Source organism: Mesoplodon densirostris, chromosome 17 (genome assembly GCF_025265405.1).
Source record: "Mesoplodon densirostris isolate mMesDen1 chromosome 17, mMesDen1 primary haplotype, whole genome shotgun sequence".
Classification (NCBI taxonomy): domain Eukaryota; kingdom Metazoa; phylum Chordata; class Mammalia; order Artiodactyla; family Ziphiidae; genus Mesoplodon; species Mesoplodon densirostris.
The window spans coordinates 67,016,674-67,031,006 of NC_082677.1; the positions used below are offsets into that span (position 1 = coordinate 67,016,674).

Sequence of the window (14,333 nt, forward strand, 5' to 3'; positions counted from 1 at the left end):
AATAAAGCCGAGTAACTCGGCATTTGTAAGGCATTTATAATAACAGATTAAAAAATAAACTAATACTCTCAAGTTCAGGTGAAAAGAAATAAAGTTCTGTTATATTACTGTTTCCTTGATAGAACCCAGGTCACATCCCTAACAACAGAGCAGCCGTTAACGATAGAAAGTATTTAAAGGTGAAATAGTTCTTAGTTTTGACACTTGAGAGAAAAAAACTGTCAAAAAATGATAACAAGGTGAATGTGTGTAACTGAAGTCTTTAGCGTTTTTGTTTTTAATGAATCATTCTCCTTGATCCTCCCAGAATGATGAGAGTGAGGTTAACACGATGTCGGTATCAGTTCTAAATATCATTTACTTCTTCTTGGCTCTGTTATGAAAAGATGTAAATACATGAGAGGTTGTTTTTAACATGCTTCCTTATTCATTGACCTTTCTAAATCTTGTCTTTCCTATTTCTTGATTATCCGGAAATGGCCTTACAGACTGCCCCGCAGTAAGATACGGAGGCCCCCTCAACATTACTTCTGTAGACTCTCAGTAGTTTTTGTGGTAGATGCTCGAGAGACTGTAAAAGAGAAGAAAGATGTTGTTCTTAGCTCAAGACATTTACAGTAACATTTACAAGTGTATAGTTACATATAATCCCTTGGTTAGTTGGAGGCTAGACACTGTCTAAAATATTATTTCGGGCTTCCCTGGTGGCACAGTGGTTGGGAATCCGCCTGCCAATGCAGGGGACGCAGGTTCGGGCCCTGATCCGGGAGGATCCCACGTACCATAGAGCAGCTGGGCCCGTTCGCCACAACTGCTGAGGCTGCACTCTGGAGCCCACACTCCATGGCGGGAGGGGCCCCCCCAGTGAGAGGCCCCACGCACCCCAACGAGGGGTGACCCCCGCTCATGGCAACTGGAGAAAGCCCACGCGCGGCGACGAGGACCCAATGCGGCCAAAAATAATTAAATAAATAAATAATTTTAAAAAAATTATTTGTTAGTAACATTAAGATAGTTTGAATTAACAAAACCTTTTTATGCTTAATTTTTCAATTAGATGTGCTGTACTTTATTTAAACATCAGTCATGTGATTTTAATGCATTTAAGAAACTTAGTAATTTTCTAAACCAAGGAAAAGAGAAATGATTATTTGAGTTTTTTCTGATGTGAGCAAATACTTCAGGAATTTTAGTGAGAGTTATTTAAGATAGGAAATGTAGTCCATCTATTTTGAAAACAAAGAACATTCTAAGAAAGAATGTGCATCCCCCGTTAAGTCTAGTAAGACTCTAGCATACGACCATAGAAATGTTTGCCACCTTTTCTACTATTGCTATTAAGTTTCTGGATTTTTAGTTCTTCATGATCCACTCCTACTATTTTTCAACAAGCACCTTTGCCAGTTCATCACCCCTTGCAGATGCCACCCCAAACCCTACTAGTATCTTAAAAATAAGTGTATGCATTATTGCGTTTCTGTCTCTTTTTATTTTTTTCTTCTTAACCAGGGATTTTCATATTACACCCACACGCAAAATTAACAAATAATGAAATTTCATCATATTGGCCTCAATTTTTTTTGTTTTAACTCAGAAGGGAAAAAAACTTCCCAAGTTTGTCTCTCTTGAGCCCTACCCAAGCTTAGAAGGTGTCCCTTCAGTTTATGCTTAATGGGACGCACAGGTGAAATCGGACAAGGAAGTTAGACAGGACTCACTGAGCCAATGCTGGCATTTAACGAAAGGAGGACAAGCATGGACTTCACAAATGTTGACTTCCTCGCTTCCAGTCACGTCTCCCCTTCCTTGTAGTCAGCCAGCAGTTATCAGCTGTCCGCTCTGCCCAGTCTAACCCCTGGGCTAGGTTCTTGAACTGCGGAGATAGGTAGGGCAAGCGATTCCTGCCTGCACGTGGTGCAGAGCCCAGTGTGGAGCCAGGCTCAGGGGCAGCTCTTGCCAACCGTAATCAAATCTTGCGATGCTGCTGAAGGATTGCCAGTGTGGGAGGGCGGGTGGGGGGCAGTGCTCTTTGTAAAGATGGGGCCTGGTGAAAAGCACATCAGATCGGGGGAAGCGCAGGTGGGTGAGGTGGGAGCAGAGAGTGACTGCGGGGGCAGGGGCCTCACGTGGGGAAGAGGTAGGGAGGCTTCCCAGTGGTCCTCAGCGGGGCATGGACCTCTGCTTCCGTGCTGTGGGCATTAGGAACAATGCAGGATTTTAAACAGGGAATCCCATTGTTGGATTTCCCTGGAGGACGGACTCGACGTGAAAGAAGGGGCATGTTATGCTCATAACCACGTATGTAATGTCTTCCATCCCTGCCCAGGGAACATGTTACAGTGCAGGTGCTTATGAGACTCTTGCCCACTCGAGGTATGGTACCACTTCGTACGTTTATAATACGTGAGACCCGTCGTGTGGATTCCATTCATGTCCTCTGAAATATCCATCGGCCCAAGAGAGATGGCACACAGACACTCTCAGTCATGGCGGGTACGTAGCGAAATGTATTCAGTATGAGCGAATCTAAATCTCAGTGAGTCTCTCTTCTCATCTCCGGAGTCCTCACCACTGCCTCTGACAAACCTATCTAAACTCCAAAATGCTCACCTTATGAAAACTTAGTGCTTCTGCTCTGAGTATCTGGACCACAGTGAGTTGGGTGTTGGTATAGAGACGCCCATGTCATCTGGTTCCCTGGCGGACGGTGCGCTCCATGAGGGCCTGTACCATCTCCTCCGCGTTTCCCTCCTGACACAGAGCTTGACACACAGCAGGTGCCCCAGTGGTGGTTAGAGCAGGGCTGAACATGAAGGTGTGGTTCTTTTTCAAAAGAACACTTTCTTTCACTTAAAAATGTGTTAGAGGGTGGTCCTTCGTCAGACCTTTCCACCTCTAATCTCTAGTGCTCGTGTTAGAACGTGTTATCCATTAGAACGAAATATTGGGTGGCAGTCAAATAAACCAGCTTTCGGGGGTGCCTAATTCTGCTGAGTACTGAAAGATGTAAGCAAAGGAGCCCCCCCAGCCTGTAGCCAGGGCCTTCTCAGGACTAAACCCTGAAGCAAGCAGGAGAATACAAAGATGAGGGGCCGCTGAGCCACCTGCGGCCGGGCGGGAGCGTAAGATAAGCAGGTACGGTCCACTCAGCCAACCGTGTGATCACAGGGGTTCAGCAGTTCCAAGGAGGAGAGAGGGAGTCAGCTGATAGGGAATGAGGGTGGCACTGACCCACAGGGGTCTGGCATTGAGCTTGCCCTGATTGGTGACAAATGACAGCTATAATGAGGGCAGGGAAGGGCAAGCCTACCTCCCAGGGCCTCTCTGGGGTCACTCCTCCCGGCAGGGTGCGCACATGGCCTGGGAAGCGGCCAGCCACCATGGGCAGCCCACAGGGGACTGGTCGGGACTACCTTTCAGGTGGGTGTTGTTTTCTGCAAGAGTCAGAATTTGGGAAGTAAGAACCCCAAAAACGATTTGTTTTTGACACCCTTAGCTAAAGGGAAGTAAAGAAAACCACAGTCTTCTTTGAACAAAACAAGCAAGGGAGTGTTTCAAACTGAGAGGAATTGCTCTAAATCTCGTTGGAATGAATGTCCTACTTCACTTGTGTCAAAGAGTAGTAGAATGTTAAAGTGGGGTTTTATTCATTTTCTTGAGTAAGAATTACCTTGAGGTAGGAGGGGCACAAGTTCCAGCCATAGAGGATTAAAAAAAAAAAAGAAAAAGGAAAGGAAAACCAGTCCAGATTTGTCTCCTTTCTCTATAGGTTTCTTTTCTTGTTTGGTGAGCTGTCTCCTTGGGAAGCATATTTCCACCTCGTCCTCCTTTGCAGCACTGCCAGGTGACAGTGACAGGGCTCTCCCACAGCGCCCGCTCCTGTCCCAGCTCCCAGACCTCGGGCCGGCCTCAGGGGTCGCTGACGAAGAGCAGCCTTTAGAGTCGGAGGTCACCGCAGAGGGACCTTGTGCAAGTGTGTTTCCCTCCCGGTGAGGAGGCTGAGCTACAGTTTCAGTGCCGGCCGCTCCCTGCCGTCCTGTCCCTCTGATCTTGCCGCTGGGAAGTTGCATTTTCATTCGTAAGAAACAGGCCTTGGAGATGTGATATTTGAATCACTTGAGATCTTATGAGTAAGTGATGGGGAAAATGGGAAAAGCATCACATCCTCTTTGGAAAATAACCCAGCTACACCTGGTTTCTAAAAGAAGTTAGAGAAAAGGATCGTTCAAGTTTTTAGGCTAGAAACCAAGATGAACCCTATTCTGATGTTTTGTGGTGAGTATTTTTAGACAGAAACTTTCCTGCGAGGCACAGGCAGGAGGAGGAAGGTACCTACGGGGCTGGAATAGAGAAGGAATGTTGAAGGAGATGCGTTTCAGAAGGTTCTCCAGACTGCCGCAGACCCACCAGCGCGGCACTGACTGACGTGCTCTTGACTCTGCTGTCTTCCTATCCGCCTTCTTTCGGGCTGTGGCCACCTCAGTTTTGTTAGGCCAATTCTTGTTTACGCAATTTAAACGCTAGAAACAGGTAGCGAAGGTCCCTTGCTTTGTTGTTCAGCGTGGCTGTCTTCAGCCATGGCGGGAGGTGTGCGTGTGGGTGTGCTTGGCTGTGGACCGGCGTGGAATCAGGTCCCTGTCATCTGGGGACACGGGCCTCTCCCTGGATGCCAGTGACCCTGGTCCTAGGAGACGGGGTGGTGGTGGCCCTTCTGCTCCAGGACTCCCTCCAGCCACCGTGAAAACAAGCCTGTGTTTGATCTTGTGAAAGACACGTCAGTTCTTTGACCAATGAAGGGTATAAAACTAGCAAAGTAGAAACAGTTCAAGTGAGTGCTGAAAACAAAACCCGAGGGTAGTTTTGTCACGTCGGAGGCTCTGAGGGAGTGATCCTCCATGCCCAGCCCGATGGCTTCTCAGATCATTCTCAGGACAGAATGGTCACAAGAGGTAACCCTTACTGAGCACCTGTTATGTGCCGGTCACCATTCTAGGCCTTTCACGCCTGTCTCTCCTACCCTCAAAGCTGTGAGGAAGCTGGGAGCCCGAGGCTCTAGTCCCCGGCCTGGGACCACACGGTGACTCCGCAGAGCCCCCTCTGCCACCTGGTGGGGTCCCCACCTCCCAGCAGCTGAGGCTGGGGCGCTTCTCTAACAGCTGCCAGCTCCCCTGTGGTTTTATTTTAAGGAATTGTGAACCTCTAGAACCTATCCATGTCTTGCTTACGCGACCGCAGGTCTGCATGGCCTCAGTCTTCTCTTGCTACTGTTGAGCACGGGAGTTCCCACATCATGTGCTAAATAAAGCTTCACACTCAGACGGTTACGAAACACACAAGGGTTGTGCAAGTCAGGCGCCGATGAACACGGAGGACCACGACGGTGATTCTCAGTGTCCACCACGGGGGCTGCAGCTCTCTGCTGCGGCCCTTACCGTCCTGGCCGTGAGCTGCTGAGCCCCCGAGGAGGGGCAACAGTGGGAGGCACAGCCCCCTGCCTGGCTGCGGCCGCCCCAGCCCGCGCTGTCCTCTGCAGGATGTCGGGGCAGCCGGGAAACACCGTCAGAGCCCCTCTCTCTGTCCTTCTTCTGGTTTTCTGATCGTTATCCTCATACCCACGCCCGAGCACGCCATTTCATTTTTTGTAGATGTTTACAGTTTTGGACACTAAAGGAAACTTACAGATGCCCTCTCTTCCTGTGCTTGTTCAGTTTTTAAATAGCGTTAACACTATTTCTACTTTGTGAGCTTTGTCATCTGGTCAAAGTACCAGGTCATTCAGCAGTGAAAATCCTCTAATCACACTCGTCTTCTCACCCCTGAAGAAATGCAAAAGGCTCCAAAGTCAGCTTTAGGCAAAGGGCTGTGATGGCCACTCAGCCAGTGCCTGCACAGAACAGCAAACATCCTTCTCAGCGGAGACCTGTGAAAAACCCAGCTCAGCTGTCAAAGCCAGTGAGGAATGTGTGGTTGTGTGTCTGAAGAGAGAGTGAACCCGGAGGAAGCCTTGTGTGCAGGGAACGCGTTTCTCCTCGCGCCAGCCATCACCCCCTCAGGCGTGGCCCGGCCACAGCGCTCTTTCCTCGGGGCCGCAGTCCCATGGCTTCCCTGCTCTGTGTGTGCAGCACCCCGTGCTCAGCATCTCCTGGATTTCGGACCAGACTCGGAGTCGGTGGAGAGAGAACTCCAGTACAGTTGGAAGCTGTGGCCGGCAGCCCCGCCCGGTACCAGCGCCGGGGCGAGGCTCACACGGCATCAGCTCCAGGTTATGAATCGTAAATTGCCAAACAGGTGGATTTGTTCCTCTCGGCTGGGCGCAAAGGAGCAGCCAGGCGTTAGCTATGCTTGAAGTACTAGAGGTGACAGCGAGTGTAGCATTTGCCACATGGCTCACCGTCCTTGAGAGCGGCCACATCGTTGGCCCGTGGCGTCATGTCCGTGGGTGACAGAGACAAGGCAGGCAGAGCTGCCCACCCCCTCACTGGCCACGTTCACTCCACTAAAGATAGTGGTCCTTAGCTGGAAGTGACTGGAATAAACATCGTAAAAGGCCATTTCAGTCCAGGAGTGTATGAAGTAGCCTGGCCAGAGTACCCGGACCAGTGAGTTGGTCTCTCCCTGTTGACGCACATCCAGCAGGTCCCCGAGTGCCACTCAGTGTGAAATGACCCCAAGGAAAGGCAGGAGTGTGGATTCTGATCAGTGAACGGCAAAACTGGTGTGTCACGTGTGGCAAGAGCCTGAAATAGATTATCGAGGAGATACTTGTGAGAGGTAAAGAGCCTTGTGGTCTGAAGGCACCAAACTGATCCTGTTGACACAGGATGCCACCAAGACATTTGCACTTCTCGCCACGTCGGGAGAGATGTTAGTGACATTGCAACAGATAATAAGATGAAGTTTGAAACTGGCTAAAATTCAAAAAACCTGTTGATGAGCCCCTTGGATAGAAAGGGGAGGGCTCTGGTGAGTTCTGGGCCCTGTCTTTGACCTTGTCTGCTTGGCATTTTAACTTCAGTGACGTTGTAGAGCTTAGCAAGTGTGCTAATCAGATGTGGGGATGATAGAGTTTGAGGGAGCTAACACAGGAAACAACAGAATTTAAGCCGACAGTAGTTTTGGTTGGCTAGAAAACGATCAGAGGATGTTCGACAGAGATGCTCCCAATCCCTGGAAGAACAGATACAAACTTACTCGGAGGCCCAGCTTGAGCGCATTTCACTCAGGGTTGATAGCAGGCCCGCTAACTCACCAGCTACACACTCGGGACATGTGTACACGCACACACATGCATGCACACCCACTGTGCCGAGGGCTGGGATGGCACCGTCTAGCCGCCCTCTGCCCTGGGCAGACCATGCCAGCAGTACCATATTCTGCAGCAGCACAAATGGACGAGGGCTGGAAGGGGAGGGGCAGGCTGGAAAGTGCTGGATTCTGAAACACAGGGGTGAACGGAAGCAGCCAGGGCCCTTACAGTATGGTGGTAAGGAGAAGCTGTCGGCCCTAAGTCACAGCCGGGAGGAGCACAGGACAGAGGCCGGTGGGACCGCGAGACCCCTACTCTGGGATTCTCCTCGGCTGGGAAACAGGGGAAAGGGCCACGGGCCGCGAGGTCAGTGGATGAAGACGAGTTATCAGGCCAAGGGCAAAGGGGAGAGCCTCCCAGCAGAGGACACACCGGCAGCAAAGGTGGGAGACACGGAGCCACAGGGCCTGGGACCGACCAGGAGCTGCGCGCCTGCAGACGTGGGGAGGCCACTCGAGCGCCTCGTGCAGAGAAAGGATTGGGGCTGTTTCCTGTGGCTTCAAAAGGCAAATTAGGGCCTTTGAAGTCCCACGGCGGCGGTAACGAGTTAGACTCAGATTCGGCTCCCTTGAGGAAGAGCTTTCCATCCCGGCCAGTGAGTGAAGAAGTGTTCCTGAGACTCCCGAAAGGGCCACTTTTGCCCAGAGCAGGAGGTGGATGCAGGGATCCCTGCCGTGCTGCCCACGCCGGCAGTCAGTCAGTCCACTACCCCGGAAGTTGAGCTGGAAGTCGGCGGTCTCCTCCCCCAGGCCGGCCCTGAGGAGGCGTGTGTGGAGGTGGAGAACTGGAATGAGTTCCTTAGAGGGAGTACCCTCACTGGGTGCTTTTTTTTAATCCTAGTCTTAACGACCCACTGATGAGGGATCAGAGCGTCAGTTTCAAAAACAGCAGCTAGAACCCCGGCTTCTGAAAAGTGGGCCGTCTCCTCCCAGCCGGTTAGCCTCTCCCTAAGGCCCCCTGAGGGACGAGGAGTCGGGGTCTCAGTCACCCCTGCGGCCACCCGCTTGCCCCGCCTGCCCTCGCCCTCCCGCGCACACCCGCCTCAGCTGGCGGGAAGGAGAGGCCGCGGCGCTCTGACCACTGGGGAGCCCCAGGGCATCGCGTTCTACCGGAAGGAAGGTTAGAAGTGCTGACGCAGTCCCCAGCCCCTTGTCAACTCACACCTCGTTGGAAATCTCAACATTTGTAAGAGTATCACTTTTCACTATATATTATTGCAAATGTAGTATATTTCAAAATAAGTTAAAAAAAAAAAAACACACCTGCGGCTAGTCCAGGGTCATAAATGTTTTTACAATACATTTTAAAAGTGGGAAAACAGGTTACGAATAAACTGTAGTAACACTGCCTGTTTTGACCTTGGAGACTGCCTGTATGTAAAAGTACAGGAAACCTCTACATTCACAGATTTCGGGATTTGTGGTCAGAAGGATGGAGGCCTCGACCTCCCTGCCCTCGGCGGCTTTAGCTGCCTCCTCCGCGCGGTTCTGCCCGGGCTTCGCCCCCTCTGCGCGGCTGCTGCCCGCAGGCCAGCGGGGACGCCGGGGACGCTGCACCTGCCGTGAGACGCCGGGGGTGGGGGGCTCCCCAAGGCCGTGCTCTGCCTGAGCCAAGCCAGGAACGCAACGGCGCGTGTACCCTCGGTGCCCGCCAGCCTCAGGACGCCTGCGGCTTGGATAAGCTCTTCCTCGGGAGTCAAATTCGACCCTGAAGGAGTGTGGCTGGTGCAGACCTGCTTCCCAGGCCCCGCGCCGCAGCTCGGCCGCCCTCTGCTCATCCTGGCAGGTCACTGACCCTCGGAAGCCCCCTTCCTCGTCTCTAAAGTGAGGACTCAGTGAGGAAATGCGTACTTATCGGCTGTATGTAGTGAGCACCGTAAAAGGTGAGCCGGTTGTAATTTTATAAGCATCAGATTCCACACTGAAATGAAAACCAGTTGTGGTGGTGGTGTTCTTTAATCTGTCCTACAGAACTCACACAAGGAACATTTGGGGGCTGGTGGGTCCGTGGCAGTGTCGTCAGCCTCATCAGGCTTTTCTGGTTTTGTTTCTGTTTTCAGGTTGCCCGGCTCATGGAGATGGGATTTTCCAGAGGTGACGCTTTGGAAGCCCTGAGAGCTTCAAATAATGACCTTAACATGGCCACCAACTTCCTGCTGCAGCACTGACGGTCCCAGCGGACAGCACAGGGGCTGGCGGGCTGCTGACCCCAGCGGTGCCGTCCCGCTACCGGCTCAGCCCCGGGACCCGGCACTCTCTGGCGAGATGTCCTCGCTGTCCTCCTGAGCAAAGGGTGGTCCCTGCTGCTCCCTCCCTTAATTCCAAGATCATTACCTTTAAGTATCCAAAATAAGTTTGCCATTAAGGTAGCATGTATTTTCTATCTTTATTTTTTTATGGAGTATTTTCCTTGGTTTGGAGAATTAATCTCCCATTCCTAATGTGTTTAAAATGCATTAAAATTGCAGATTTCTGCAAGCAGTTGAATAGCACTCCGGATGGGAAATTACTGCTATTGTCATATTCTTTTTACTATAATGCATCTTCCTACATTATATCTGATCATAAGTGCCGGAAAGGGGACTGTTACTCAGAAAGGAACTGTCAAATTTTCTTTATGGACTTTTTTCATTGCTTTTTTTTTTTTTTCCCCCTCAAATTTGCTTTCAAACCCCAGGTGGTTGTTCAGGGTCCCCACTCCCTAGGGATGAGCAGTTCATATCTGCCGCACGCAGAGTTGGCCAGACCCGGCCAATGAGGGAGAGACAGGGAACTGAACCCTCTTCCGCCTGTTCCAGCCCGCTCCAGTCTAGGGGGTTTTTCCCAACTACTCCCTGCTTCCATTAAAAAACAACGATAATAATCAGGTACCGATTCGAGGTTCTGGAATACTCCATGAAACTTAACTGGAGTTAATTTTGCTTAGAATATCCACAGTTAGCCACTGAGGCTAGGAGTAAAAATGGGACAGAGAAGAGCGGGCTCCGTGGAGCAGTACGGGGCGTCCTAGCTGCAGGGCCAGCCCCTCTGGAGGCAGGTTCCACCTGGCCCTGGGGTAATCCGATAGCAGCCTGAGGAAGGGTAGACTGACCCCACCGTGGGGAGGAGGGGGTGGCCAGAGCAGATGAGGCTGAAAAGATCTAAAGCAAGATTTAAGGAAACTTGCAACTCTTGTGTTCTGCAAAGCCAGCAGGAGTGTTGCAAACTGATGCAAATTTAGACATGCGTGGTACTTACAATAAAGTTTTTAATGTGTTTTACTTTTTGGTGTTTCTTTATTAGACTTACCTAAATAAAACTTCGTTGTAGTCTGTACTATTCTTTACCATCCAAACAAAAAAAAAATTTTTTTTTATCAGACTGCTCATCTTTCTTCAGAAGATTTGGGTGCTTTCTTTGAGGTGAGAGGCGCCCTTTGATTCCTTTAAGTAGGACTGGCCCTGTGAGTGAGTGCAAGTGAGGCCCCATTCTGAGGCCTGTTGGGGCCGTCAGGCTGCTCAGAATGGGGCCTGAGGTGAGTTTCTGGGAGCCTAGCTGGTCCCAAGCACAGGCCCTGACTTGATCTGAGTGTCCCCATCTCAGGTGTAAGGACAGTTGACAGTGATGGGACGTCCTTGACCACGGTCACTGGCAGGGCATGACTAGAGGGCCGAAGAGTGTGGATTTGTGTATGACCTCTGCAGCAAATCTAAAGCCACCCTCTGGGCTTCCAGTGCGAAAAAGAGCAACCATATCCAAAAACACACCATCTCCTGAGTTCCTTCTCACCTCCAGAGAGCGCCTAGTGAAGCGAAATCAAACCAGAGGCAAAATTCTCACTCGAGACTTTTCACTGCTTCTCTCCCAGAGGATGGAGAGCGGAGGGCCCCCCGTTGGGATCACAGGGTGAGGCGTAAAGAGGATTCACCACCCCAAGTTCTTGTTTGTTTTCTTGTCAGGATTCCCTCCTAAATGAGAGAGCCTTGTCCAGCTGAAAGGAGCCTCGGTGACCCTCGACTTCAGTCCTTTACTAGAAGTCGAGGTCCATACAGGCGGCGTGACCATTGGACATGCGCCGACGGTGGCAGGGCCAGGACCCCTCAGGTTTGTCCTGGCTTCTTTCAACCTCTTTTCCAGTTCCCTGCGGCTGCCAGGGTCTCACCTTCCCAGTGGTGACCCGTTATTTTAAATCCTTGTCCTGCAGCTTCCAGGCCGTTGTCCCGCTTCGTCTGTCACCACCTTCTAGGGCGTCCCTGACCCCACCCACACCCCTGCACACCCTCCACGTCTGACTTCACTCTCGGACCAGTTGCTGCAGTTCCCACCCCTTGCTTCCTGCACATTTGACACAAATGGTACCCACTGCCGGAGTGTGAGTTCCTGAAGACACCCACACCTCTTGTCAAGACACCCGGAAGCCTTTCAGGCTGATGGGACCCCTAAAGGACCCCATTTGCGTTCATGCATGGGCACGCATGCCGTCGGGGGGGCATCAGCGAGCCACTCGGTTTGGTTCCTAAGAAAAGATCATTTAGGCTTTTGATTTTGTGCAAAAGTTATCAGATTGGGCCTAATTTGCAAGTGAGCAGATTCCAGATTGTAAAGTAAGAAAGAAGAAATTGTCCACAGCGAGCCACCCCTCCCCTTCCCAAATAAAGGAAACCCTGCCTTCCAAGTCCTGATTCATAAACCTAGACTGAGTTCGGGATTCAAAAGGTGAACACTTTAGGGAACTTGAGCACCTGTGCTCCAGTCCCTCAGGCCCTGCCCAGGGCTGCTCCTGGAATCGGGTCACCGGTCCCCACAGTTAGCATCTGTCCCTCTGGCTGCCCTAGAGCTGGGCTCTGATGCCCTGCTGGGAAATTCCAACCCCCCCTGCAACCTGCAGGGGCAGTGGGAGGAGAGAAGGAAAGTTTCACGTGTTCCACCTCCAGACTTTTCCCTGGGGACTGGCCTGGCCTGCCTCCTGCCCCTCTCCCCCCAGCTCCGACCATGTCGCAGGGCCCCGGGGCTGCTCCCCTGTGGTGGCCGCCCTCCTGTCAGTGTAGAGAAGGGAGGGCCCCCCAGGGATGCTGCGGGGAAACCCTCTCTTACTGTGCGAGGCCAGGATTCCTCCCATGGGGCCAGAATTGTCTTTCCAAACTACTAAATGGGCCCGAAGCCAGGTCCACCCAGCTCTCCCCAGGCTGCTCCCAACTACCCGGGGCTCCTGGGAAACCGCAGCTGCTCTCCTAACACTGTCAACGTTCAAGGTAAGGATGTTGACCCCCCAGGCTTCGCAGGAGCCTTGGTGGTGATGCAGCGTCTCCCCCTGAGATTAAATTGGCATTAAGGTCAAATCTCCTTTTCAGAAGTGGCCCGGTGGACTGGCCTTGCTGGCTAAACAGCGGACTGGACTGAATGTCTTTCGGGCTCTTGAACCGGAGGCCCTGGGTTCCTGTGGTACCGCCTCACCGCCTTTGTAAACCCCTTATCCTGAATTTAGCACTTGAGTTCAGTACGAAGGTTGTGGCTGTCAGGTAATCCCTGTGACGCTTCCCCCTCACTTCCAGGCCAAAGGTAAAGGGGAGGAGTTATCAGAAGGCCGCAGGGAACCCAGGGGCGAAGGCCTGTGTTGTGGTGGGAAACGGGGTCCCAACTCCATGCTCCTCGGCCTCTCTGGTCCCCCTGCTCCTGCGGATATGCACTGGACCCCCTGGGTGGGCAGTGGGGGACCCGAGCCCAAGTGGCTGACTTTTCTGTCCTACAAGATTTCCATTTCATTTCTTCACAGGGGACCGTGGTCAGTTCTGCTCTTTTGCTATTCTAAGAGCTGTGTGTGTGGAGTTTTTATTGTAAGGTTATGCAGCGACATTCCACGGAAGTACTGCGTTGTGTCTGAACGTTGCTCAGCCTAGTACTTTCTGTGCAAAGTCTGTGAAACCCTTATTTCGGTAGCCTGAACCTGACCCCAGCCTTTCCTGTGCATCAAGCCGCCAGGGTCAGAGGTCCTTTCAAAACCCCCCAGTGGGCATGGAGAGTCAGGGCTCCTTCCTCAGCAGGCTGGGTCCTGTCCAGTTTAAATCTACACAGACATCAATGTGACACCTAAATCAAGTGTCCATAAATCAACACCTGCTGGTGCCTTAAGGACCTGTTTAAAGGGGGAAAGCTCACTTGTTTTGTTCAAGCAAATCATTGGAAAAGCCAGCCCCTCCACAGAGTGGACAGAGACAGCCCCGGTGTCAGCAAAACAGCAAGTAAAGCCCAGCACCCACTCCCAGCCTGTCTTGTTTTCTGAGTGTGTGTATGAGGGGCCATTTTAAACATTTGTGAAATTTCTAAATTCGGAGCTCAAAACCACTCCAAATTTGAGCATACTGTTGCTTTGGGCAGAGGAGGGAAGGAAGTGGATATATGGGAAGAGGGCATGGGGCATACAGGGTGCCTGTTTCACTCTTGTCTTTGATATTTTACATAGACGCTGTACGTAGTATAGGGGTTCAGAATGAGCTATAATGAGGGTTATTTTGAGCTAAAGACAGTTGAGATCCTGTGGGTTCAAGGGACACCACTGCCCTTCCCCTTACTACCTAGAAGAGTTGAAACTGGGGATTTTTCCCAGGAAAGAATTATTACCGGAGATAAATTTCACCAAAGTGGCCCCATCTGCGTGTCAGGACAAACATCTAATTACCCAGCATCTGCTCTTCTTCTCGTCCTGTGAGTGACCCTCCCATCCTCAGAAGCCCCGACCCCGTTCCTCAGCTCAGGATGGCGTCTAGACCTCATTTTACCTTTCTGTCTCTGACCCTCTCGTGTATGTGGGCTTCCTGTACGTATGAAAAACTAAGTTGTATTTTCTCTGTCTCGTGTCAAGTTCATTCTTAGACCAGCCAGAAGAACCAAGAAGGTTAGAGGCAACCTAACCAACAGTACTCTTCTGTATTACAAAATATTCAACAAAAAGTTGAAACTCTCCAAAGAAATCTCGCATCCCCCCTTAAGGGCTTGCAGACTTCTTCCAGAGGTTCAGACTGAGAGGGCCTAGTGCATCCCCTACATTGGGA

At 51.3% G+C, this 14,333-nt stretch overlaps 1 protein-coding gene across 2 annotated transcripts in view; it reads left to right on the forward strand.

Moving 5' to 3' along the window:
• Nucleotides 1-10,565, forward strand: part of UBAC2 (UBA domain containing 2) — a 165,261-nt gene extending 154,696 nt beyond the window's left edge. For both annotated transcript variants that reach the window (XM_060080110.1, XM_060080111.1), the window contains one exon: nucleotides 9,366-10,565. In XM_060080110.1, the coding sequence (XP_059936093.1) occupies nucleotides 9,366-9,473 (108 nt within the window). In that variant the 3' untranslated portion in view covers nucleotides 9,474-10,565. The remainder of the gene's footprint in view (nucleotides 1-9,365) is intronic.
• The last annotated feature ends 3,768 nt before the right edge of the window (nucleotides 10,566-14,333 follow it).